General features: G+C 42.9%; 1 protein-coding gene across 6 annotated transcripts in view; it reads right to left on the bottom strand.

The window, feature by feature from the left end:
* Window positions 1-24,440, bottom strand: part of LOC144718984 (tyrosine-protein kinase Fyn-like) — a 40,102-nt gene extending 15,662 nt beyond the window's left edge. For 4 of the 6 annotated variants that reach the window (XM_078594657.1, XM_078594654.1, XM_078594658.1 and 1 more), the window contains exons 1-3: window positions 24,156-24,440; window positions 8,169-8,434; window positions 977-1,076 (exon numbers count right to left, since the gene is read on the bottom strand). In XM_078594657.1, coding sequence (XP_078450783.1) covers window positions 977-1,076; window positions 8,169-8,418 — 350 coding nt within the window. In that variant the 5' untranslated portion in view covers window positions 8,419-8,434; window positions 24,156-24,440. Of the gene's footprint in view, window positions 1-976; window positions 1,077-8,168; window positions 8,435-11,715; window positions 11,734-24,155 lie in introns of those variants that run through there. The other 2 variants (XM_078594656.1, XM_078594655.1) reach the window with 2 other exon arrangements.
* Window positions 24,441-26,411: the final 1,971 nt, after the last annotated feature.

The following is a 26,411-nucleotide window of genomic DNA, read 5'->3' as shown; positions in this document are numbered from 1 at the left end:
TAACTACTGTGCTGTTCAGTGAATGTATTTTGATACACTTTTTTTAAATAAGGAAAGATTTGAAAATATTTAAGCACCATTTTTCAAAACACTTTTTAAAATAGGTTTGCAGAAGAGATAATTTTAGAGCCAGCCTTGGTACTGCATCTACACCAGCTTATGAGAATAACTATCCTTAGAGACATGAAGTGTTCCATAATAAGTACAGAAATTATGACACTGCTTAGTACTGTTGGGTTTACCAGCATTACCAAGTACCACGGGGGTTCGATTTAAAGCATTCGTGACTGCAGGGATTCGTATTCTTGGATTTTTCGGTAAAGTCACGTAGAGGGGAAATAAGTTGTATTTGTATTATTTTATTATTTTCCTTCTACGTGACTTTACCGAAAGATCCAAGAATATACCACGGGGTTAATGAGCAGTGCAGTTTTTTAGACATCCATTGCACTGTGGATGGTGACATTGTATTGTACAGCATCACCTATTTGGATTTTATTATGACCAAGTTAGACCACTCTTCTTCTGTGGTGTTAAAAAACACAAAGCCCCTCAAGAACATTTCCTTTCTTTAATAGAAAAGCATTCCAAATTACCGTGTTTGGTGTGCCAACCAAGACATTTTTCAAAATCTGGTACAGCAATAAACAACAACACTTGGGAACACTGCATCATACGAGTGACCCGAGGCCTCTGTAGGCTTCGCCCGCCACACTTGTCATTGGGAACAATACTGCATATTTGGCACGAGGCGGCACCACCACTCAATGCGATTTATTAGCACAGCGAAAATATTTGGCCGTGGTCTTTTTGGTTCAAATCATATGTCACTCGTCAAACTTAGCGAATCATCTGGACCATAACATCCCCTGGTTGTGGAATTATGTACTCGTGTATGTTCTGCAGTTGACTGGCAAAACGACGAAAAAAATTTAGATATTTGGTGTATAAGGACGCCAGGGTTGGGCTTACTCACGTGTTGTTAATGATCTGGAATTTTTCGCCTTTTCTGAAGCTCAAGTCGTCCTGTGTACGGGCGTCGTAGTCATAGAGCGCGACAAACAGCGTTACTCCTCCTTGAGAGAAGCGGACCACAAACATCTCATTCAACTGTGTTTCTTGCATGAGCCCCATAGCACAATTTATGGTAAAATTGGTTAATTAAAAGCAACTGGCTAACCTTTGTTTAAAAAAAACACACATTTTATAGATATTTACAGTGGTCCAATCATCTATTTTTTCAATTCAGCCGACAGTCACGTGCAATGTGAAGCCCTCGTGTCATTGTGAGGTTTCACTCAAACTTACGCCTTTCCGAGTTCAAAGGCCCAACATAAAATGGAAAACTTAACATCACGTGAATGTGTCTTTAGAGCTACATTAAAGGAAGACTCAACCTAAGAAAGACAAATCTCTTACTACGCTCAATTTGGGTTAACACGTAAGCTTTCGCGATCAATATCATCCATAATACAGGTTTTTGGGGTTAGATCGTGTAAGTATATACATGTCTTGCTCTTCACGCAAGAAGAGTGCACAAGTGTTGTCATCACATCTACGCCTCTATTTAAGGAACGAAACAGGTGGACTTCTCCACAAATCTGGCTGTCGCCTGATGAAGCTAGTTGTAATTACTGGCAAGACGTCGGACTCAGATTGTAAATGTTGTGGCTTGGCTCTCCAACACAGTGGTGTGCTGTACTAATAACAAATTGGCATGTTCTTTTTACGTGACAAACCTTACTAATTGGCTGTGTCGGGTGGTGGTGGGTTTAACGACACATTTATATATTTACGCAATCTAACCCAAAAAAACTGTATTATGAATGCTCAATTTGTAGCTACGTACATAACCCGGAGATCTTAAAAATTAGAAAGAAAACATTTTCAAGTCACTTTCAGGCACATTACCATCGCAGTAGTATAACGACATGAATGCATGCGACTACAATAACAGTTTCATAAATCATTGCTGTGATGTTACGAGAGCCTCTGACAGACTTTAAAGTATGCTTTCTCTAGAAATGCTAAGACTTGTCATAACACAACTTCCACAAGGGCATTAAGATAAAGCATCGGAAAATAAGGAGAGAACTTAAGGGTGGTCAGGACCACTCATTAGCAATTTGTCAAAATAATGAAGACCACTTATAATTAATAACCTTAATATGAATAACACTCATATCTATAACATGAATACTTGAATTAAAAACAAATACATTTACCTCAGTAACACTGGCTAAAACGCACAAAGTAATGCTGTCATGGTTGCCAAGTTGCATGGGCGACTTCATAAAGCCCATGTTGCATGGGGTTGTCTCCTGCCAAGCGATTGGCTGGTGCAGTGGGACTGATGATGTAATTCTGAGCGAATGATGCCATACAACTTTGAGATCTCACTGGGGCCGCCATTTTTCATCACAATAAATTTTCACTTTCTCTTACAGCATTGGGATTTTATGAGCACGCAAAAAACCAGTGCTATCATAAGCGCAGTGCCGCTCACGACCATATAATTCTGAACCGCAAGATTGTTATCCCCTTGTTGTTTGCGTAAAAACTTTATTGTCGAAAATCTTCAGAGTGGTTTACTTCGCCAATGAGCACGGGGATGTGCTCATCTTATGTTTATAGCTCTGCAGCCAGCAGAAGACATTACACATCCATATACAGTGGGGTTGACTTGTACACCAGACAACCAATGTTGACGACAAACATAGTGGTACAGTATTCTCTTATTATTCACGAGGGACATGTTCCGGAGATACTCGTGGATAGCAAGCTCCGCGGATGATAATGGACTATGAAAATGAATCATCTTAAATACATAAATAAGGTATTGACCCTCTGCGAGATGTCTGCAAGTTCCAGGGTGGGTCACATTCACCGCTGAATCTCGGAACGCGCAAGTGGTTAGCATTAATTTGATTTAGAGAGGGATAGCACCATTGTTTTTAAAGACATTGTACTCAGCGCAGAGAACTGTAGCGACACGACCGCACTCTATGATAGCTGGCACCAAACTGTGCCACGTGCCTTCCCACATAGCCTTGTGGGGGCCTCGTTACCGCTAAAGCTATTTAATTTTTTCTTGGGAAAGGGTGAAATACATCAAAATTATCTCACTTTAGCTCAATTTATTTCTCTCTCAATGCAGTCATGCAGAGTTCCAGGTGCGATTCACGGATAGCCAAAATCACAGACAGCAAGTTTGTGAATGAGGAAATACTGTACTTATGCCGAGTCAACATTCCAACAGACTTAACTTATAACCTTCCAATTGTGAGCTGGGTGCTCTAAGCACTCTGCTGCATTACCATATTACATGAAAATTGATATGTATTAAATTCAGATGGATATTTACTGAAAGCCATTGAATTACTGCAAAGTGAATTATTTCCTACAAGGTGAAACATGACATCAGGTGCTGTTTGGTGTAAATTATACAATAGGTCAAAACTAGGATAAATACATGTGTTATTATGACTACAGTACAGCAAACGATTTTGCATTGTTTCTGTTCACACCCAGCCAATAAGACTTAAGACAATGCCAATTTTCACAAAGGGATAACCGTCCACCAGGGAACATGGAAGGCATGCGTGGTAGCAGCCCCCCATAACTTATCGTGCACCTCCCCCAAGGCTGCTTGACATGGGCACCCCCAAGGCTGCTAAACATGGGCCCCCCTTGGGTGCAATGTTTATTGATGTCGATTATTGATGATGTTTATTTTCTGCTTCGTGAATAAACAAGGATCCTCAGGGCCCACTCATGTATTTAGCATCTCCCCAGTGGGACCGTCCAGCAGAGCATCCTCCACTTCCTCCGGTTTTGTGCCATTGCCCATGGCTCCTACCGCAAAAAACAATGTGTTGGGCACACACCATGGTGAAAAGCACGACTACCCAATGCTGATCCAACTGTGGACATTATTGGTTATAATAAATATGCTAAGCGTCTGCGATCCGCACGCAGGGGGTTTTGCTTATTCAAACAAGGAACTGTAAGAGTAGCAATACAGGCAAAACCTCGACTTACGAACGGGTAACATTCCTGAGGCGTGCTCGTAAGTAAATATTTTCGTATCTCTGAAGTCAAGCTTTAATTGCACATGGTTAGTGTTAGAAAATGTGCTATGGTTCAACAATAAAGGGAAGCATTGTTAAACTCATAAATAAGAAATATTATACATTTTCATGTAATAATGTAATAAATACTGTATAGTAAATAAAACATTAAATAGAGTAACATGAAAATAAAATGTTTTATTTTCACCTACCTCAAAAATTATCATGCTGGTTTACTTATCGAAAGGGCCATTTCATCAAACGATATGCTGAGACTCATTACATCTAGCGGGGGATCGCTTCGCCAAACAAAATATTTCCGTGGTTCGTGAGGATAACCAAGTCGGATGGTTAAAATAAAATCTTATGGCGGTTCGTTCGCAAGTGCAGATGTTAAGTCGGACGTTCGTATCTCGGGGACTACTTGTGCTCGCAAACAGTAATATTTGGGCAACAAAAGTCATAATAGTTATCAGGATATGTCTTCCCATAATGCTTTGCATGTCACGTTGACATCACCAAACTGCGTGCAAAATATAATGCATAAAGCCTTATTTTAAACCACCAAGACTCAAAACTGTGGCCAAATTCTTTTAGACAGCAGCATAGACAACGATAGCAGTTTAATTATTTTTTTTATTCAGTACAGTGCAGTCAATGCCTGCAATGTCCTGTGCTTTGTGGGACAGGCCCTCCCTGCTCACTGTGAAGAACCTTTGCCGTCTTGAAATCACTACCTCTTGTGTATTATTACTGCTCTTATTTGTTGCCAGCCTGCACACAATCTTCTGTTTGATGAATATTTTTGTCATTATTTACACCAGGGGGTGTAAATGGTTTAGGAACGCCAAGCACACAGAGGGAGGACTCAGCAGTGGGATGAACAGAGGATGCGCTGAGGAATGTGGGGGAGGTTATGCTGCGGGCTTCGATCGTGCAGACATGACCATCACACACGCACACGTATGCACGTAGGCGGACACATGCTGCCTGTCTGACTCCCACTGCTTATAAGATGATGAGGCAATAGCGTAATAATGTTAAGAATAACGAAAATTAAAAGTGTCAACAGACTCTGCATGATTGCAGCGTTCTTAGGAGCCGTGAAGTTCTATGAAAATGCTCAGTGTTGTGCCCGAGATACCAAGGCAGTGTTAGCACTTTCAGTGGTCACTAAGAATATCTGAAAATCCAAGAGTAAAGATAACTACTCAGAAGTTAACGGTTCAATCTCAAGGCCTCACAAGCTCAAAGACAAAGGTGTCCTTGGATTTCTAAAACAGATGCAACAATTCATTCCACTATCAATGATTCAACTGTCACGATTAGGGGTCACATTTCAATAATTGTCAAATTGTATGTATGTAAAACATCTTTCGCACTGTATGTAGCCAACCGTGTACCAAGATGTACCATCTTATAGATGTTACCACCTTGTTTGTACTGCCTGTAGAATTTGTAATGTTTTTCTTGTTTGTTGCCTCATTCAACGAGCCTACATGTAAGATTTGTATATAATTTTCCTAAATCATAATCGATTCTTTCACCTACGATTTAACTAGTGTATCTTGAGCATAAGAATACATTTCAACTGATGGATCATTAAAAGCAAAACTCATTTTCGTCAATGTCACTGCAAAATACTCAAGAGAGGCAGACTAAGGCACCCTAAGAATGCACAGGGACATTCCTGATGTTTGGTCTCAGAGGCCCTGATGACAATTTTATAATTCAATTTGTTTTGCCACAGAAGCAACACACCAAGCAGATTCTGCCAGCGAACTGACTTTCCAGACTGTCCTTGCCTGTCTGTCCTCTGGACTGATGACATGACCTTGGAGGTACTCATACCTGGCACTGTTGAAAAATGATCCAGCTGATGAAGTAATTCTTTCAGACTTAATTTACCAAGTAGTGCATGCATTTGTCAATTTAAGAGCAAAAACCTGGCCTAGGATTTTAAAAAATCAAACCTATCCCTCACCCCACCCACCACCTTGGCAAAAGAAGCCAAACTGATACACTAAGGTGCATTTACATTAACAGTGTGCGATTTTTTTCACACCAGATTTAACACTGCCTTGCACAATAAGCGTGTCCGGAGCACTGTTCACCAGTGCCAGTCTCTGGGACGGTCTCCCCGGCCTACAGGAGGAGCCACCAAGGCTCTCAAATTGCACCTGGTATCCCAGGACAACAACCATGGTCATGCACGTGTATAAAACTACAGCGCAACGGAGTTTAATTACAATGTTTCCTCGATTCTACTTCGTATTAAATAACTGCCAAAATGTACACAATGCTTGATTATAATCACATTCATTCAACTGCCACGAGAAAATCTTCAGCTTTTTTTAGTAAATTAGGTGTAATGTGCAACGAAGCTTGTTAAATTAACCGATGGGATGATGCACTTTCAATATTTCAAACTAATGCACCAACTTTACATCGAACCGAATTGCAAAGTAACTGATTTAATAAAACTAAATCACGGTGGTGAAAAAGTTGTTGAAGATTCGACAGACAAAATGTCAGGAAGCACCTGCATGCTCAACAGGAAAGTGATTGTCGGAGAAACTTCCTTGCTTAACCATCAACACTGTCTGAAGACAAGGCTGGGGAAGCACTCGCTAACGCACCCACTCACACACAGGACTCCCACAAACTCCAGCGTGTTAAGACATCCCCCCTCCTTTGAGGTGGTCGGATGACTCGGGGGCTAACACCGTGTCAGAGCACTGAGCAGGCAGGTACCAGAGTTCAGAATCAGCATGTCTGCCACCCATTATGATTATCCTTCAACCCGTGTGAAAGCTTTTCATGGGAGGGGGGGGGGGATGCCAACTGCGACATGGATACTGTGCAAAAGAAATTCTGAATATGCGCACGGTCAGCACTGCGTTGCAGTGACAAAAACATGAATACACAACAGAACACCAAGTCCTTACAATGTGTTGACTAGAGACGTTGACGTTGCATTGTAAGCTTAGTAAGCTGGTCGGAAGGAGCAGAGGCTGGGGAACCGGGGAACGGGCCACGGGGAATTTCGACTAGGGTCAGCCATAAAAAAAGGTTGCAAACTTGCTGCTTTAATGGATAGTTTGGCCAAGATATCCACTGTGGCATGGGCTTACAGCTCTCTGGGGTGAACAATTCCTGATTCGTTTGCCATCCAGACCAATGCATGAATCTATCCAAACACCAGTCCGGTATTAAAGAGGTCAACTATCTTCTTTTTTGTTCACAAAATCAGCACAAATACCTTTACAGCCGAGGAAACGACAGGAGAAGTTGGAAAAGTACCGTTCACACAGTATTTAACGTTCATATTTAACGACACAATACAATTTGCCCTTCGGTACGGTCCTCGCCATAAGCCTTTTGCTTATTATTGACAAATCATTCCTGGCACCCCAGGAATGAAATTCCTCAAGGGGTGACACGTTGGCGAGATGTTATCTTCCTCGCCTGGTATGCCGGAGGTCGGGGGGGTTTAGATCCCGACCCTGACACATGTATTTTCGGAGTTTGCATGTTCTCACTGTGGTCGCGTGGAATCTTTCTCCGGGTTGTCCGGTTTATCCCTTCATATTTAGAAACATGCGTTTACATTATTTGCATTATTTTGCCGCAATTAATTTGCACACACGCCACTTCGTTGAGCTATCATTTGTGGTCAGGTCGCTTCTGAAAAAGAAGCTAATAGCTCAGTGGGCTTTACCTGGTAAGATAAAAAAATTTAGTTCTATTGGTATATATTATAAAGCGATTTGATTACCTTTACTATGCTTTTCACTCCTATTGTGTTTTTGTATTGTTTATTACTGTAACGTTCTGACCTGCCTCTAATGGGCATCTGTGAAAAAGCTTTATCGCTTATCGGACTCCTGCAGTGCAACTAAATATTCAGAAAGAAAATAATATTCTGAAATTCCTGCTGAAATTCCCAGCACATGGAGCGAAACATCAAACGCGTACGCCAAACGCCACGCAATACAACCCTGAAACACACCGGAAAGCTTTAGAGCAAATCCACAAACACCACTTACACATTGCATGACACTACTAGCCCGATTGCGAGCGCGCGCAGTGACCAACCTGCAAGATGTGTGCGCTGTGGAGAAGACACACTCATGGAGCTGGCTCCACCAAATGGTGAGAGCATGGACCCCGCAAAATTGAAGTCGGGAATGGCGTTGGTGATGCGCATCGGTTGCTGAGCAGACTGCGTCCTGGGCTCAGATTCGTAGCGGTTGGTCGGGGTCGAGTGCCCCAAGTTGCCGACACTTTCATCCACCTGGTGCTTCCTCGGTGGAGACTGCTTTTGCTTGCTCTTCATACAACCCATGGTTTTACCTTTGGGCCTGTGCAAGAGAGGAGCAGAAAAAAACGACACAAACCGGTGATGTACAGTTTGTCACATGAATACGTCCACACATGCAGCCCTTTTGTCGATATACTGCGGGATAAGGGCCTCCCCGTGTGCTTGTGTGCCTTATGCAGATTCATCGATTGTACTTCGCCATGCTGGTTAGTGCGGGGTTGGTGAAGGCGAGGAGAACAGATGCACGTGCAATGATGAATTTGGCTTCACTGCCCACTACGTAGTGCCGCAGCACAACGACAACCTGGATGTGTTTGGTGGTCACCCATCCAAACACCGTGCATGCTCAACCGTGCTTATCCTCCGACGTCTAATGATATCGGACGCACTTCTGAACGATTTGGTTATAGACGCTTAGAAACACAATTGGTGTGAAAGATGCGGATGAATACACAGCTGCAAGCTACCCCATTAAGACATCTTGGAAATGTCACAACACATAACATTAGAGCTTCTCGCAAAAGGGCGCCCAAGGGAAAAGTGCCACTAATTTTCAAAACGTGTGAATAATTACGGCTGCTGGTCCTGCACACGTCTTGGCAGTATATTTCAAAATGCTACCAGAATCCTGGTCGTCTCAGTTAAAGTGTAGCTGTGTAACTGGTGGTGATGAGTATAATGGTTCTGGGGCCTGTGCAAGAATTGGGGGATGCCACTTGATTGCAGGCTTTAAACAAGCGGTGACGTGCATTTCACATCTAAGTGTATGCCAAGTACCAGTCTTTTGATTAAACAACATTGCACCCAAGGTACATCTGCATGTAATATTATGCCCAAGGCAATCATATTTACATGGGTCGCCTTCTTGGATTTCGTAAAAAAAAGACGACATTTAATGATGCCATCACCAATGTAACATAATCATAGAATTGCCCCTTAAGAAACTGAGCTGCAAATGTGCGGTGTGCTATTCATGGAAACTTCTTACGAATTCGGATAGACTTGTCATATATTCCATTTAAGTGCGCACTAATATAAATATGTAAGCACTGCATTGCGGGTGATTAATACTCTTACTATTGCAGTTCCAGGATAACATTTAAGTGATACACACTTAATTTCAGGCGAGTGAACTTCAGATCCCGTTACATGTTTATTTCTAAGCAGCCAGTGCTTTAACACGTGCATGCATGTTTCTGGTATGTATATGCATACCCATGTAAATGGATGTACAACTGTAAATGTACAGCCTTTTTGCTAATCCACTGCTGAAATGAGGGCCTCCCGATCCCATGTGAGTAGTGGGGGTTATATGAACATACTTATCCACACTGGTCAAAAATCAGTACATCACAACAATGGATTTAACTGCACTGCCCTCTGCTGCCCACCACACAGCCCCACACTGCCCAGGTCAGGTTATGCAAAGTGGTTACCCATCCCAGCATTATCCAGACTCAAACCTGCAAAACTTCCAAGATCTAAAGAGATTTGGCACATTCCAAGTTATTTGGTCATAGGCACAAAAGGCCACGTGTGGAGATGTCCATACACAATCAGATGAGAGGAGACAAAGTTGTCATTAGTTCCAAGACTGTAGAGATAATGCTTGAGCTTTTTTTTCCATTGTAAATTATTGATTCTTATATATATTGTTCAATGCATGTATATATTAAGCATAAGGATCAATTCACATGACGAATCATTAAACACCTGACTGCCAAGCTGCTTTCTAGGAAAAGTCGCATGTATGACCTTGGTAACATCAATTGGACTGAATGTCTTATACAATGGGGAGTGCGTGAGCTTATTGTAATCATGCCAAACCACATTTCAAAAATGGGGCTGCAGCCAACAAAGAGGTGAATGTAGGGGAGGTGGCAGCTGTGTGAGTGTAATAAAGCCATGGGCGGACAGCTACTACATGAATGAGTGGCAGTGTCCTCGGCTACATCAAAATACAAGAAAAACTTAACGTGAAATGGGGGGGGGGGGCCTTGTGTCACTGCCTAACAGCATTAGTCCGTCAATCTTGCAGTGAAACATCTGTTAGGTCTCCATATTGTTTGCTTCTGTGCCATTTAATATGAAGTGCGATTCATAATCCGCACCTCCGATTAGCACGGTTGGCTATGTACGGTGTGAAAGAAGTTCAACATACATACAGTACAACTACACACGAACAATCATTCCAGTTAGGAAACCTTTAATTGCCAACATTACAGGTTCAGGTGTGTGGCCACTCAAAACCAGTGGTGCTCATATCCCCATTGGCAGACAGGAGCTAGGGGTGAGGATAGATTTTACACACACCCGTTGTGATCGGTCTCTTGTTAAGACCTCACACTCGAAGTGGCGCTAATTTTAATGCCCTCGGAAAGCCAGGCGAACTTGACCCAGACCGAGATTTGAACCCCTGACCTTTCTGCAACGCCACCTGGACAGAAGCATTTCAGCTCATACCCAGGACGCGGATGCCCCAATGTGGGCAATGATGTAAAATGCTGAAATGTTCTGTTCTAAAAGCAGTGAGTGGGGTTACTCTTAATATTTTGTTTATAATATGCACTCTATTGATTTGTGCAAAGGCAAACATTAATCCTCATGCACGTTATTCATTTAGTAACAAAATATTCGTCTTTTCTGCTTAAAATTGTGGACTGCACATAACGATTGTTAAATAAGAATGTTGGAGATGCGTCACAAAAACCACAGCGCACCAGTGTTGACAATTAAAAATTATACCAACTCACATAATCTCAATGTTGAAGAAAGCCAAAAAATGGCTTGCAAAACTTTAGCAATATCCTTGTGGTAATGGTGCTATTAAGGAACAAACAACCATTAATCCAGAGATAAAACCATCTACACAAAGCATATCATGCATGGCCAGAGGGAATCTGAGGCAAGATTTGGGTGATAAGGTAAGTGAGAACAGGTAGTGATGACAGACATAAATAAATTAGAAGGAAACAATTCTCAAAAATAAAGATTGTTGGTTAGGCTACTCATGTGCTATTAACCATTTAACTAAAAACACAATGTCAAAGATACTTCACTAATGCTGTTCAAGCCAAAAGATTACTTGTTTTGCAGTAGTCACACCTTTACAAAAAAAGGCCACTTGTTGAATGCCCTCTGATCCAAAAGCCTGAAAAATGCTCCAAGTGCCTCACCCCCCCCTCCCCCATTAGGCAGCATTGATGAAGGCAGGGCCCTTGTCTTCAAGATCGTTAGTGTCTTTCTTGGGCTTTGTTCCCCGCCATGCTAAGTGGGTCACAGCTCCGTTGCACAGAGCTGCACTGGTTACCCATTGCTTACCGTGGCTTGACGCCGTTCAGCTGCAATTCCCCGGTCATGGGCAAAAAAAACCACACATGTAACGTGAGGATTGCAATACACTGATCGTAAATATCGACTGCCCGCAAAACACCAGGTCACCGTGTTGATGTTAAGCACTGGTACAATGAGGCTGGGTTCACTGGACTAGCAGCTACAAAATTCTGTATGTTTTATGCAGCGGGTGAGGTTTGAAATGTGAAAAGACAACGATTGTACAATTGTTTGTTTTCCTTTCCATAAAATGTATTCCTCCAAATGTGTTCATGCTGTCATATCATGAGACACATTCAACTTCATTTGAAAATAATTCAGGTAGCACTGCCCCACCATCTGTCGGGTAAGTCTTCTGAATATAATGCTCACAACTACTATTGTGCTTGCGGAAAGCCTAGCATTTGTGGCTATGCACAACCTGGGCAACATGACAATGATTCACCGATTTAAATGTATTCTTATTTTCACAATTGAAGCTCCGCCACGTGCACATTTATCGAGCCTTGTAATCACGTATTTTTTTCATAACCTACACAAATTACATGCAAATATTCCGTGTATGCTAATTGACAAATTGACACAGGCAACACGCGATAAAGTAAAATTAAAGTACAAACAACACGTAAGAGAATGGATTTTTTCTGAATCAAGTCATAACCCTGATGTGTGACAATTCATCGAGTTGTGGGTGGAAGGAGGGCGGCATGATTCTTTTGCCTTCCTTTGGTACAGACAGCTGGGAAGTGCACGATAGAGCCTCGGACATCATTTACAAACACAGGCCGTCGCACGTCAGCGTCACAGTCCAAACCAGCCAAATAGGAGCATTGCTCGCAATTACCAAGATCAACAAAAATATTGTTTCCTTCCTTGTTTGCTTATAAAAAGGGCACTGTGTGCATTCTACATGCCAATGTTTGGAAACAGATTATTGAGTCTCCCAGTAAAAAGGGCAGTGCATGGCAGCAACAGGTTTTATCGTTATTACACGCACGCTCCTGTTTCAGGTATAAAAAACCCCGTTACCAAGGAGGAGTTTCTATGTACACAATGCTTGGACCTATGGCAAGACCCCGAGTTGTGAATTGTGCTTGTTTCGTATGCCTTCAAACAGATTCTTGCAGTCGTGAAAGCTTTAAGTAAAGATTCTTAAAAGGTGAAACTTTGATTACTTGTTTTTTCATTTAACCAATCCCACGAAACAATTTTCATTACACCACACAGAACCCTAATTTCTGTAAGCATTATTCATACGGTAAGCACCATAATTTGCATTACTGAAACGATATGAAAACCAAGTCTATTTACCTACTGCATGGTAGAAGATCAATACACAATACCTGCATTGAAGTTAAGGAGCATTTCCATGGTTTAAAAATACAATATTGCACACAATTGCAGGTACACGTCAAACCCCAAAAAGCAATTAATTTTGCTGTGGCAGTTGAAAATCGAGACAATTAGTTAGAGACAACACCTTGCTTTAAAGAGAAGGGTAATTTCAGATTCAAATTAAAATTTAATTTAAAAACCACCAATGCTTTATTCAATTAAGGATTCATTTCAATTCCTACATTACTTTGTTGAAACAGTTGCCATTGAGCCCAGGCATGAATTAAGTAAAAAAATATATTTTCAAATAAAGCATAAAACACATTTCAATGACCAAAATTATGGACGAAACACACAGACCATTCTACAGAGAAAAGCAGTGTTGCTACAACAGTCACATGTGTTTGCCAAACAAAGTAATTAAATGAGATTTGGATAGAGTGCAAGTTTATTTCTGGTGCAGGCTGAATGTACAGTGGTTAGACTTTTAAAAGGTCATTAATTAAATTGCAAAACAAACATAACATTAACTCAGCATATTTAAAATGTCTCAAGTTACTAAATTACAAATAAATTACGAGTGGTGATGCATTTGGACATCCCCAAATATTCATTATAGAAGAATCAACATTGATTGGCCAATTCACATAAATGGAAAAAAAAATCAGGTGTATACTTCTAAGTTTTCTGGGTATTGCTGACGATCTGACTTCACAAACACCCAAATGTGCATTGCTAGCGATTGGCTTCTGTGCCCAAGGTGGGTGGCTGCAAGTTAACAATATGAAAACCACTATATATAAAAAAGACATTCATGACCTTCACAAATGCCTAGCCAATGCACCACTCCACTGACTATAGACCTCAAGTGATATATAGTCCCAATCAATACACTATGGATCACTCACTATCCCATGCAGCATGCACACCACTGCATTGTCTGGGTGCTTAGATCTTTTTACTGGATGACTAAACCAATACGGAACTACCAGAAGCAGATATTTTGAGTTTGGGGAAAATAAAACTAATTATATAGGATAAACTTGATTTCACAGTTCAGGTTTGGCCACTAATAATCTGTCAAAACCTGACTTGCATGGCACAGTACCAAAGCAGGACTCACCAGGGCCATCAGAAAAATCAACATATGAAGAGTGGTGCTGGGAATCTTTCCTCCCTTGGAACTCAATATCCTTGTTCATTTCCATTTAATGCTAAATATTTTCCAAGACAAACTTCAATAACCAATGCACTCTCTTCATTGCCACGTGACAGGTATTTATGCGATCCAGAATGGAAGATAAAATGCATCGGAGCATTATTTGCATAGGCTTCCCTTGGATTAACAGTTTACACTAAACAATGAAAATATGTTTCAGCATTTACATTTTTAAATAAATATATTTGGGCTAAACTGTCCTCCTATAACGCGTGTTTTCATAACGTGAATTGGATATATAACGCACATTGGATATAACGTGATGAATGAGGAAACACGTTTTTATAGCGCGGATGCGAATTTGATACAACGCGATTGAGTGAAGACAAAGACATCGCGCGAGTAGGAACAAGCAGTTGTACGGCTGCCTTGTCGTAAACGTCACAAAAGGAGGGATGCTGCTGGATGCTTCTAGATGCTACCCACGCACCTCGGTCTTTGTTCAACCTGCATACGCATCTCACATGTTATTATGGAGTGTGCTTTACCCTATATTATATATTATTCATAATAACACGATTTTTCCATAATGCCCAACTATTTCATTATACGAAAACAGACTGCACATACAATTACCAACTAAACTCAATTACCCATAATTATGTGCAATCCAGATACATTCAGCTGGCTACTAGGTTAATTTCAAACAACCCTTTTTGATATAACCAGCAAAAGCATACTTTCAATATGTAACAAGTGGATCATATTGGAAACATATTGCTCAAATGCATCATGCTGTAAACATCCGCCGAATGATAAAGGCCTCACAATGCACCCCTTTCATGATCTTCTCAATACAAGTTCCGCCCTCGACTTACGAGTACCAATGAGTACAATTTCCTACAAACTATTATGGTTAGCAATACGCTATATTAAAATCCAATTATGTACTTAACTGCAAATCTGACTAGTAAGTCTGTGCTTTTTGTAGTTTCGTTTTGGTTATATCACATTGCATCTTTTCCAGCTACTTTGTGCTGTTCTCAACGTTTGTTCCACTTCCTTTGTAACAAGAACATTCCAAGTCCGTCTGTGCTTGATAACCACCAGCCATTCACTCCGTGCCCACTATCCTTAGGACAAAAAAAAACGACGACAAGATGGATTTGGAAGCCTTTGCACTAAACCACAGAATTGCAAAAAACAACCAATCTCTTAAAACACAATCCTACGCACATGAAACACTCGCTCGTCCACAAAACATCCGTGCAGCCAACGTATTAATTCCAGTCAGTTATTTAGCTCCACCTCGGGGCTGAGTGTGAACCGTAATGCGTAATGAACACGAAGGTCAAGCATTCTTATTTGCAAGAATCATGTGACTACATAGTTAAATAATGAATTGAATGGAAATGTATGTGTTGCACGTGATGCTACAAAAAAGGGCATTTGTGTTTCAAATGAAGCAGTCTACAATTTAAAATAAGTAAATATAAAAATTAAGGGCCAACAAGAAATATTAAACCAAACGATTATGTCTGAGGAACTCACTAATAAACAGTTTGTTATCAAGGCTCAGGGTAAAGGGTTACTCCGTAACGACTTAGCATTTCATGTCTCTGAGCTTAAAAAAACTTGATAATCACAATCAAGTGATAAGCACAATCAAGTGGTACACAATTGTTGAGGACAAACAACAAGAGTAAATTAAGAATATGGATTCATGCCCTAAGAATCGATCTTAAGAAATGAATCGATACAGCTGAGGAAGACACCGAAATATAAAACCTAACAACATCTCTTAAACAATGACCCAACTTCCATGAGAAAGCAGTATATCCCACGGAACAAAATATAGGGCATATTCCACACTGAAAATTAACGTAAGTGGGCAAACTTCAAAGGAGGAGCCATGTGCAAAACTACATGCCTGGGAATGATCTTTTAAATGAAGGAGTGTGCACAAAGGGTACATGTTATGGAAATAAGAGACAAATGTTTTTTGGTTTTCTGACCAAAAAAACTAAATAAGTGACAAGTCAAGAGACCCATTCAGGTAGAAAAAACCCACCACGACGAAAATGACAAAACAGGCAAGGTTCATCAGGCATTGAACATCTCACAAAACCATTTAAGATTATTGTACTCGTAGGTGGGGTTATCAAAATCAGCATCTTCACTGTTTATTTTAACCAGATTATCAATGCAATGGCATAACCGCCTTAACGTGGCAGTAAAGTGCAAGACTAATACCAATGGTAAATTATAGGCAGCTATCTATGTGTTAATGTTTTACACCATTTGCATCAGTGTGGCAATATAAAACACGTTTGCACGATGACTCGCGTGAACGTGGATGGATCCCCGTGACCCAACATCCACGTCACGAGTTCAAACCCAGGTTCGTGGGATCCACCTTAGCCCATCACCTCTGGACCCTATAAAAAATATTTCAACGGTGCTTGTATGTATGTAGAACGTATTTCACACCATACGTAGTCAACCGTGCTAATCGGGGGTGTGGGAGAATGACAAACTAAACACAAAAAGCAGTTCTCAAAAAAATGAGTTTTCAATTTAGATTTAAAAGTGCAAAGCTGCAGCGAAGTTCGTGCAGTTGACAATGGCCATCTCCATAAGAACATGGAAATTACACCACTGGCCTAGTCGCTAATAAAGATGACAACTGCTCCATTGCTTGAGTGAGCCCAATACGGTTTTAAAATACCCATTCCACACTGCTTATTTAAAAACAAATATTATACTGTATACATACAATGCATCTGGCAAAACCACCCAGAATGCACAAAATCTCAACAGAACGAGTTAAGCTGAAATGAGCCTGGATAGTGCTCCGATGGTCAACCACCACACATATGCTTGCACAACCATGCTCCAAGCGATTAGCAAACTGCGCTGACCAGCACGGTGCAGTATGGTCAAATAATCCCCTTAACCATCATAGTCACGAGGGTTATTTCACCATATTTGCACGGTAAACGTACACTATTGCACAACCTATAGGCAGACCATTACATTATGGTTTCTGCTAATGGGAACAACCTGTTAGATCAAGGTCGATTGTATACCTAAAGTACTGTGTATACCAGGATTCTCACGATTCATGAATCAAAAAATCAAGTCTTACTCTACCAATACTGTAAATGCGCAAAATTGTGCGCACAACAAGATTGTGTAGATTTATGCAAGCGTTTCCGTTGGGCTCACGGTCTGAATGAACAAGGCAGCGCAAGACAGGACACATTCAACAGAAAGAGACGGTGCACATTGAATGATCGCACAAAAAGGGGCGTACGTATGTACACATGCATGTAACTTATTTCGCGCCATACGTAGCCAACTGTGCTCATCGGGACAGTATAGATAAACTAGTGGCAAAAGCAGAGAAACCGACAATGGAGGCAGCGCGAAGAAGACAAAAATAAAAAATACATAAATTTGTGTGACCCCAAAACGTGACTTTTTCAAAGAGTGGGGCGCTGGCAGGGTGCGCGAATCGCACGCCTGGTGTAGATGTCTCAACACCATTTTTACACATTCTCTCTGCAAACTCGAGCAACAGCACATGCACAATACGCTGCGTTTCTCCAGAGACTCGCACAGTCTTTTGCATGTGCTGCTGTCAGTCATTAACTTGCACTTATATACGCATTCATGTCACCAAATTCAACCTTCGCACAAAATACGTACAAATAATACGGCCGTTAGCGTGACGAAAAAGCAAACAAATGCATTGGACGTAAAAACGGTGCAATATTTTTAAGTGCAGAAAAATAAACTTCTTCAAAAAGGAACATTTACAGCTCGCGTGTAACAATTACCCTTCTTTTTAATAACAATGCACGGTGCGGATATACATTAGAGGCCCTAAACCCAAGCGCATGTAATTACCAGAGGCAATTTTAGGGAAATTATAGCCAAGCTTACAACGTGACGAAAGGACACTTGGGGTTATAGTCTGCAGTGTGGTGGTACAACGTAGAAAGTGCCCACTGTCGAGACGTGTTGCCGGCTGTCTGACTTGAGAAAAAAAAATACTGTTGAAAAATAGCCGACTCCGTTTAAAAGAAAAATTAAGGCCAAAAACGGCTCTTGCTTTACAGTGACGCATCTAAGATGTGCGTTCTGGGCTGTTAAGACACTTAAAAGCCTTGTTCATGAGAAAGATAATACTTTAAAATCAGTCAGGACACCGCGGTGGTGTTAATCCCTTACTTTATATAACATCACTGCAGTGACGTCAACAGAGAGCATATGACAGTGATTTTAAAATCCTTTGTCTCATTATCGAAGCTAAAAACTCGTGCCAGACAACAACTTAGGCACAAGTCCACGAGCCAGGAAAGATTTGTAGTTGGACTAAGTTTATTTTCACAAAATCAACTACGTGAAGAAAAGTTACATTCAAAGTGAAACTTTGACGAAGAGACAAAGACACATTCCATGGAGACCTCAAGTCTTGTGAACGAATCCATTTTCGTTCCGAAGCATGGCGACATCAAAATAGGTGGCCAGCACCCCACACTGTACTTGTACAAATATTAAAGACGGCGGATAACATCAGGGGAATTATTCTATGATCATGAGATGAAGTCCTAATTGTATAACGCTAAGTTGACAATATGCTCACAAATCAAGATTAACAATATGCGGTTAGATTTAGGCTAATGGCGTGAACAGAACTTTACAATTGAGACAAAAAAAACGAGGAACAAAAATGAAATGGACAATTTTTTTTTTTTAAAACACCGACTGTTCAATAAAATTACAACTCCTAATTGTGCAAACAATCACGGACGGAATCGCTGTGCTGAATCGTTGCATGCCTTGAGCGTTACATTCATGTTCATTAAGGGGGGAACCTTCATAGATGAGCAGATTACGCCTGAATAAGAATGAAAAGATGATTTTGTGATAAGTTTAGTCCTAATCTAGACGTCAGGTAGATGTCAATAAGTTAAGATGCTTCCGCTTGTCCAATGCAGAGGACCTATGTCGATAAACCGGAATCGGCCGTGAGCTACACTGCTCACGGCCGGGGGAAGTAATCATTGCTAACATCACGCACCGTATGACGGCAATTACCGTTTCCTCTGCATTTATCATCAGGTGTTGCTCCCAAACGGCAAGCTCATTGCTGGCATGATGCATGTGAGTTGCGACAGAGGCTGACTGTACCCAGTTTCAGTAACAATCTTCTAACATATACATCACCCTTATTTGTAGCTACAGTACTGACTTGCCGTGCAGAAGAATATGCCGTAGAGATCCTTCAAGCAGAACTGGACTGTTTGTAGATCACATTGTAATTACTCTGTAAAAACAATAAAGAATTCCCTTTCATTCTAATAATCAGGGGTGGACCGATTCACCAGCCTTCCACGGGTTATTTGATCAAACATTGTAATTAGATGCCAAATACCATTATTTCTAACACTGCAGTTAATGATAGCCCCTCTAAGGGCTGCAGGGGTGACTTGAACCCATTACATACAACATATATAAATCTAAAAACACCGACTAACACAAGCGAGTATCTTGAGTTTAGAGATCTATTAAGTTATGAAGAGATGCATCATTCAGCCACTTCCGATATGCCCTTCTCTGCCAGAATGTAAATGCTGTGCCAGAATATGAAAATAAGTTTTCCCCTTTTTTCTGGCAAACAGGTGTTAGGATGTTAGAACACCAAACTGAAACCTTTTACAAGGAATCATGTCTGCATTAACCACAATACTTTGGGTCAGAATTTACAAAAAACCTCTAATATATGCATTGTCTTTGAAACTGATTGGTCCATACCACAGACAGCTTTCTTTGGAGCCTAGTCTCAAATGGTATTAGACCAGAGGACGTCTTCTGGTTGCACACAAAATGCATATATTATCAGAGTATGCTTTTTGTATTCTGACCACAAGTATTGTGGTTAATGCAGACATGATTCCTTGTAAAAGGTTTCAGTTTGGTGTTCTATCATACTAACACCTGTTTTGTTGCCAGAAAAAAGGGGGAAAACCTATTCTCATATTTTGGTACTGGCAAATGAGGTCCCATTATGCTGTGCCAGTTGGCAAACGTCCTTTTTAACTTAATTTTTTTAATTATGGGTGGCCAGGGAGATGACCCAAGGCAGACATTTCTTGGATTTTCCATTCTTGTCAATTCATTCGGGTGCACCAATACATTTTTATGCATGAATGTAGAACTTATCCTTCACACCGTATGTAGCCAACCATGCTAATCGGAGGTGCGCAACTCCGCAAAGTCACATTTGTTAGAAATTAGAGTAATATAGTAAGTAGTCCTCTTTCCCATTTCTAATGCACACATTTACGTTGTTACGCATCCATACGTGAACATATATACCTGGTGTCAACATGAGTCAACTCAAATATCATCATGCAATGTTCACACAATTTTAATTTAATGTAATTTCGAGTCCTCAAAAACAGGAATAGGTGCACAGGCCTAAAGGCACTGCCACCCAGGGCCACTTAAGAGAATAGCCGATGACTCCCACACATAAGTTGTATTATGTTAAAGCACGTGACATGAGAAGGTACACAAATGCACCGTCAACAGCATAAGGATATGGCGCAAGCTATGTGCGATGTGAATATAAATCAAACAGATGACCAGCGAAGCCAACTCCTGTCTTCAATGAGTTTCATTGTACATTGCTAAATCTGTGCTTAAGACACATCGTGTAAAAACGTGTACAAATTGTATGCATACCGTATGGTGGTGGTTACAACATGTTCAACATCTGATGGCACTTTGTCACTGCCTATGACATTAATTCCCAAGTGCCCGAGCACTGGACACACAACATATTACCGTGTCTGCGTAATTAAGTTTACATTTATTTTACAAACATCCCCAGCAAAGCAAGCACTGCACCATACTTAGGATCAGATTTAAAAGCATAATTTATGTTACAGGCTATCTTCCAAAGCCACAAGCCAATCACTTGGTCCACTTAAAAGCATTACATTAATATTAATACGAATGTACTGCTAGATGAAGGCAAGCTGTGCGGGTAATTGGGGCTATTAGACCATACTTCACCACACTGGTTGGTCTTTGTTCCCTGCCAGAGTAGAGATTTACAAACTCGAAGCCAATAGTTCCATGTTGCATGGGGTCAACTAATCGGATTTTTCCTCCATGCACTTCTCTTATCGTGACTCTTCTCTAGCAAAATCCACTGTCCCCGATTCTTGCTCTACCGCAGATGTTTACATTGCAGTTAGCATGGACACAAACACGGAACTCTACAATTACCAAAAATGTTCCCTCCTCCTGTAAGTTTTCCAAAGATGTCGGGCCTCGAAGTCACCCAGGCCGGGGTGGTCACTGGCCACACAGCGGAAAATCAGCACCCACACTAGTGGTTAAGTCACAAACGCGTGTTAACAGGCGCAAGCCCCCTTTTGGCAATGCACTGCTAAATAAGGGCCTGCCCAAGCCTCCACTGAGCACGAGGATTACCTAGTACAGTAATACCCCGATTTACGTCGTTTCACAACTACGTCACTTGATGAACACCGCTACCAGATTTGCGTCGCCTCAACCCCACACTTGCGTCGCTTACGGCATCATCCAGTATCCTGCCCGGTCATTCGTTTCTTTTTATTAACGTCGTTTCGATATTCGTCGCCGCGAATTTCAGGAACGCATCCCCGGCCGTGAACTTTATCGCCAAAAACTTCACATCACCCTGGTTCAGTGTGGGTTGCACACAACGGGTTGTACAACAATGGATTTTGGATGAACTACCCTCAACAGACCAACAACGTAGCCACTCCAGCCCGAGGCCAACTTGTGTGTGTGCTGCATCATGGTTAGCCACCCATGCGCCCTCTGGGCTCAAATCCCGCTTAACTTCCGAGATCTGACGGAGATTGGGCGAATTCAACGTGAGCTGCACATAGGCAAAATGCTTTGACCAATACATACATTACACCTCCGATTGGCACGTTTGGCTACGTATGGTGCGAAAGAAGTTCAACGTTCATTATACCCGCGTGTAAAGTTCCAACTATTAACCGATTGAGGCTATCACCACAACTTAACAATGAAGTCCGTTAACCCTGCTGTATGGGTACAATGCTAACCATTGTCATTAGTTCATTACGATTCCTGGAATTCGAGTCATTGTCCACTGTAAGCCACATTAACTGTCTGGCTGACGGATGAGCCAGTGGAGTGCCAAACACTGCAGACACACCGCCGTCACACAAGCGAAGTGACCTCGAGACGAGAAAAGCAACTAGTGCACTTCAATGGGTTTCAAATAAGCCTCATGGGGATGCATTTCGGTTCGACAACAACAATTGACAGCCAAAGCAGGGCATCAAAAACTACAGCTAAAGCAGCAGCAGCAGCAGCACAACAACAACAATTGCAGCAGACTCAACAGGAGGCTACAACGCAAAGCGGCCAAACAGACGCTAGTACAGCAGCAAAAGATGCAACAGCTACAGAATAAGGTCCATTAGCATCAACATAAACAAAGGCAGCATCAACATTCGCATCAACGGCGACACAAGCAGTAATAATGGATAGTGGCACAGCAGCAAGGCGTAGCAACAGCTCTTACAGATGCATCAGCAGCAACAGCAAGATGCACGGCAACTATAAGAGTAGCAACAGCAGCTGTAACAGCAGCAGCAGCTGTAACAGCAGCAGCAGCTGTAACAGCAGCAGCAACTGTAACAGCAGCAACAGCAGCTGTAACAGCAGCAACAGCAGCTGTAACAGCAGCAACAGCAGCTGTAACAGCAGCAACAGCAGCTGTAACAGCAGCAACAGCAGCTGTAACAGCAGCAACAGCAGCAGCAACAGCAGCAACAGCAGCAGCAACAGCACAAGGCAGTATTCACAGCAACAACAGCAGCAGCAACAGCACAAGGCAGTATTCACAGCAACAACAGCAGCAGCAACAGCACAAGACAGTATTCACAGCAACAACAGCAGCAGCAACAGCACAAGGCAGTATTCACAGCAACAACAGCAGCAGCAACAGCACAAGACAGTATTCACAGCAACAACAACATCAGCAACAGCACAATGCAGTATTCACAGCAACAACAGCAGCAGCAACAGCACAAGGCAGTTTTCACAGCAACAACAACATCAGCAACAGCACAAGGCAGTTTCACAGCAACAACAGCAGCAGCAACAGCACAAGGCAGTATTCACAGCAACAACAGCAGCAGCAACAGCACAAGGCAGTATTCACAGCAACAACAGCAGCAGCAACAGCACAAGGCAGTATTCACAGCAACAACAGCAGCAGCAACAGCACAGGGCATTATTCACAGCAACAACAGTAGCAGCAACAGCACAAGGCAGTATTCACAGCAACAACAGCAGCAGCAACAGCACAAGGCAGTATTCACAGCAGCAGTATTCACATCAACAACAGCAGCAACTGCTGAAGCAGCAGCGGTGGCCGCAGACAACGACAGAAGCAGCAGCAGAAACTTGCAACGAGCCGCAACAATTAGGATCTACTGTGCTGTATACTGTACTGTACACGCAGTTTACATGCGACCACACGTCCGGTCGCAACACAACAGCAGCAGCGGGGGGGGGGGGTGATGAAGAGACACCAGCAATGGTAATGAAGAGACACCAGCAATGGTAACAACGGTGGCGTCAGCCAGACAACGACGTTCCCCCACGCCGCCAGGCTTTGGAGACACTGTCCAAATGAAAACGAGGGCCGATGCAAATCACGCCACGGTAGTTGTCTGGCCCGTGTCAGGGAGCGGTCTCTCCGACCAAAATCACAGCCCCTCACCAAGCCAACAAGTACCCCCCAAACGGATCGAACCCAACACAGAACCCACGCTTGGTAAACATCACGGCGAGGAGTGACACCAGACGACGATGCCCGCTCTCTCACCTATCCCATGGGGGGGGTGAATGCGGCCCCAACCTTGCGACCGCCGACGCCTGCTGGGAGGAGGAGGGGGGGCGGCAAAATGAACTGCCTCGCGACGAACGCGGGGAATTGACGGCGATGGAGAGGGAGGAAATGCTGCGGACGACGACGACGACAACAGCAGCAACAAAACACGACGAACAAGGGGGCCGAAGCGTGAGACACGGGGAGGGAGCGAGAGGGGCAGGCGAGAGACGGAGAACGACGGGCGGCTCCGCTGCTTCCACCGCCGCGAACCGGGCGGCGCTAAAATGGCCGCTAGAGGGAGGCGGCTTCACATTCCCCACCCGTCCGCGCGACCCGCCCCCTCCGCCCGTGTCGCGCCTCGCGATTGGTCCTCGCGTGCCCCCCGCCCCACTCCCCCGGCGCCTTCAGGCCAATCGCGAGCAGGGCGCTAGGGCGCCCCGGGGCGTGGTTTCGCGTCTAGCCACGCCTACGGGCCAATGGGGAGGCGCGAAGGGGGACTCCAGGGAGTGGGATGGCGCGCGCCTGTCGTGGGCAATCTAAAAACACCGCCCCGCCCCTCCCCCTCATGTCTCTCACCCCCCCACCCACCCACACCTCGCTAAGCCCCGCCCCACGCCTCTCACCCCCACTTCGCTGAGCCCCGCCCACGCCTCTCACCCCACCCCCACCTCGCTGAGCTCCGCCCCACGCCTCTCACCCCCCACCTCTCTGAGCCCCCCGCCCACGCCTCCCACCCCACCTCGCTGAGCCCCCCCTCCCACGCCTCTCACCCCCCCCACCTCGCTAAGCCCCGCCCCACGCCTCTCACCCCACCCCCCACCTCGCTGAGCCCCACCCCCCCGCGCCCTTTGTGATGGCCCCGCCCCGCTGACGTCTCGAGCGGCGGTCTCTGCGCATGCGCGCAGAGGCGCGCGCTGTGATTTACGATTGATTCGATTGTGGCTCGATTAGTCGAGTTATTAACTTTGTGGAGACTAGAGTTGTTGAGTTATTAGCGTGATAATATCTCGATTATTAGAATGTATTAGCTCGATTAGTCGCGTGATTAGCTGGGTTATAGTTCGTTTAGTCGAGTTATGAGCTCGATTAATTCACTAGATTTCAGTAATCGATAACAATTCGATTAATTTGTCACACGAGGACCTGATCAGTCAGTTGCATTGGCGATATATCTATATTAATGGAGCTGTTATCGATTAATCGGATGTACGTAATTTTAAAGAAGTATAATAATCGAGTGTTCTCCCCTTGCCAGTGCTAAGCAAATGAGTTGTAATCGATGAGTGAGGAGCCGTGTCGTGTTTTATTCGGTGATTTCAAGCAAGTGTTGATTGAGAGAAATGTAGTTAATCGAATTGTTAACCTCTGACAGCTCGTGACACAATTAATCTATGACGGAGTCGTGTCAGTCAACAGATGTATTATGAGAGTAATCGAGTGTTAACGCCTGATACAGCTCTAAATAGAATGGCTCATGTTTGAAATATGATGATTCGAATGTTACCCCTGACAGACCAACTATACATTGAGTCATCGCATCCTCCCTAAAGGAGCAATATTCAATCATTGTCCTGAATACACCGGGTTTCAAAATAGAAATATGACAAATTAGCCAGTTGTACGAATACAAAATTAAAGTTCGTATTTTAAAATCCATGTAATCACTTTATTCTGTCATTTATCAATTCACTGCTGACTGGGTAAAGGCGTCCCCATACCACGTCAGTCTCAATCATTGTACTGTACGGTATGTTAAATGCATTCAAGCAGTGTAAATATTTGATCTGGAGGAGGATATGTGTTTATTCATTATGGTATAGCGTATGACAAAGTCACCAATCTCAAATCTCACGAGTTAAGTAGGTTGAGTCTGTTAACTTAAAACGTAGGTTATTGTACCCAATACAAATATTCATATTTATTTTTGGATTAGGCCACGTAGCCTCGGTTGAGTCTTGCTAGTATTTGCTCTAAGAATAAGCACCATTGCCCGAAACGTCGCCTATATTTATTTATTTTCTTTTAAGGCCCACAGTGTTATTGACGAATGTGTTGAGTGTTTTTTGGGTTGGTAATTGGAGGCACCGCTGCCAGGGCGTGCCAGGTGTTGCAGGCAGGGCCGGCGAGGTGTGGGCCAGGGCATGGTGACAGTGCTGAGTGGATACACGACCGTGGTGGATTTTCTCCAGGCTTCCTCCCACGTTAGCCGAGTACTCATTCATGGAATTCGCCAAAGAGCCCAGTGCAGGA

The sequence above is a fragment of the Lampetra planeri genome, chromosome 5 (genome assembly GCF_965212315.1).
Source record: "Lampetra planeri chromosome 5, kcLamPlan1.2.h2, whole genome shotgun sequence".
Lineage (NCBI taxonomy): Eukaryota > Metazoa > Chordata > Hyperoartia > Petromyzontiformes > Petromyzontidae > Lampetra > Lampetra planeri.
Note: the sequence above shows the minus strand (reverse complement) of the source record. Positions and strands in the feature narration are given on the sequence as shown.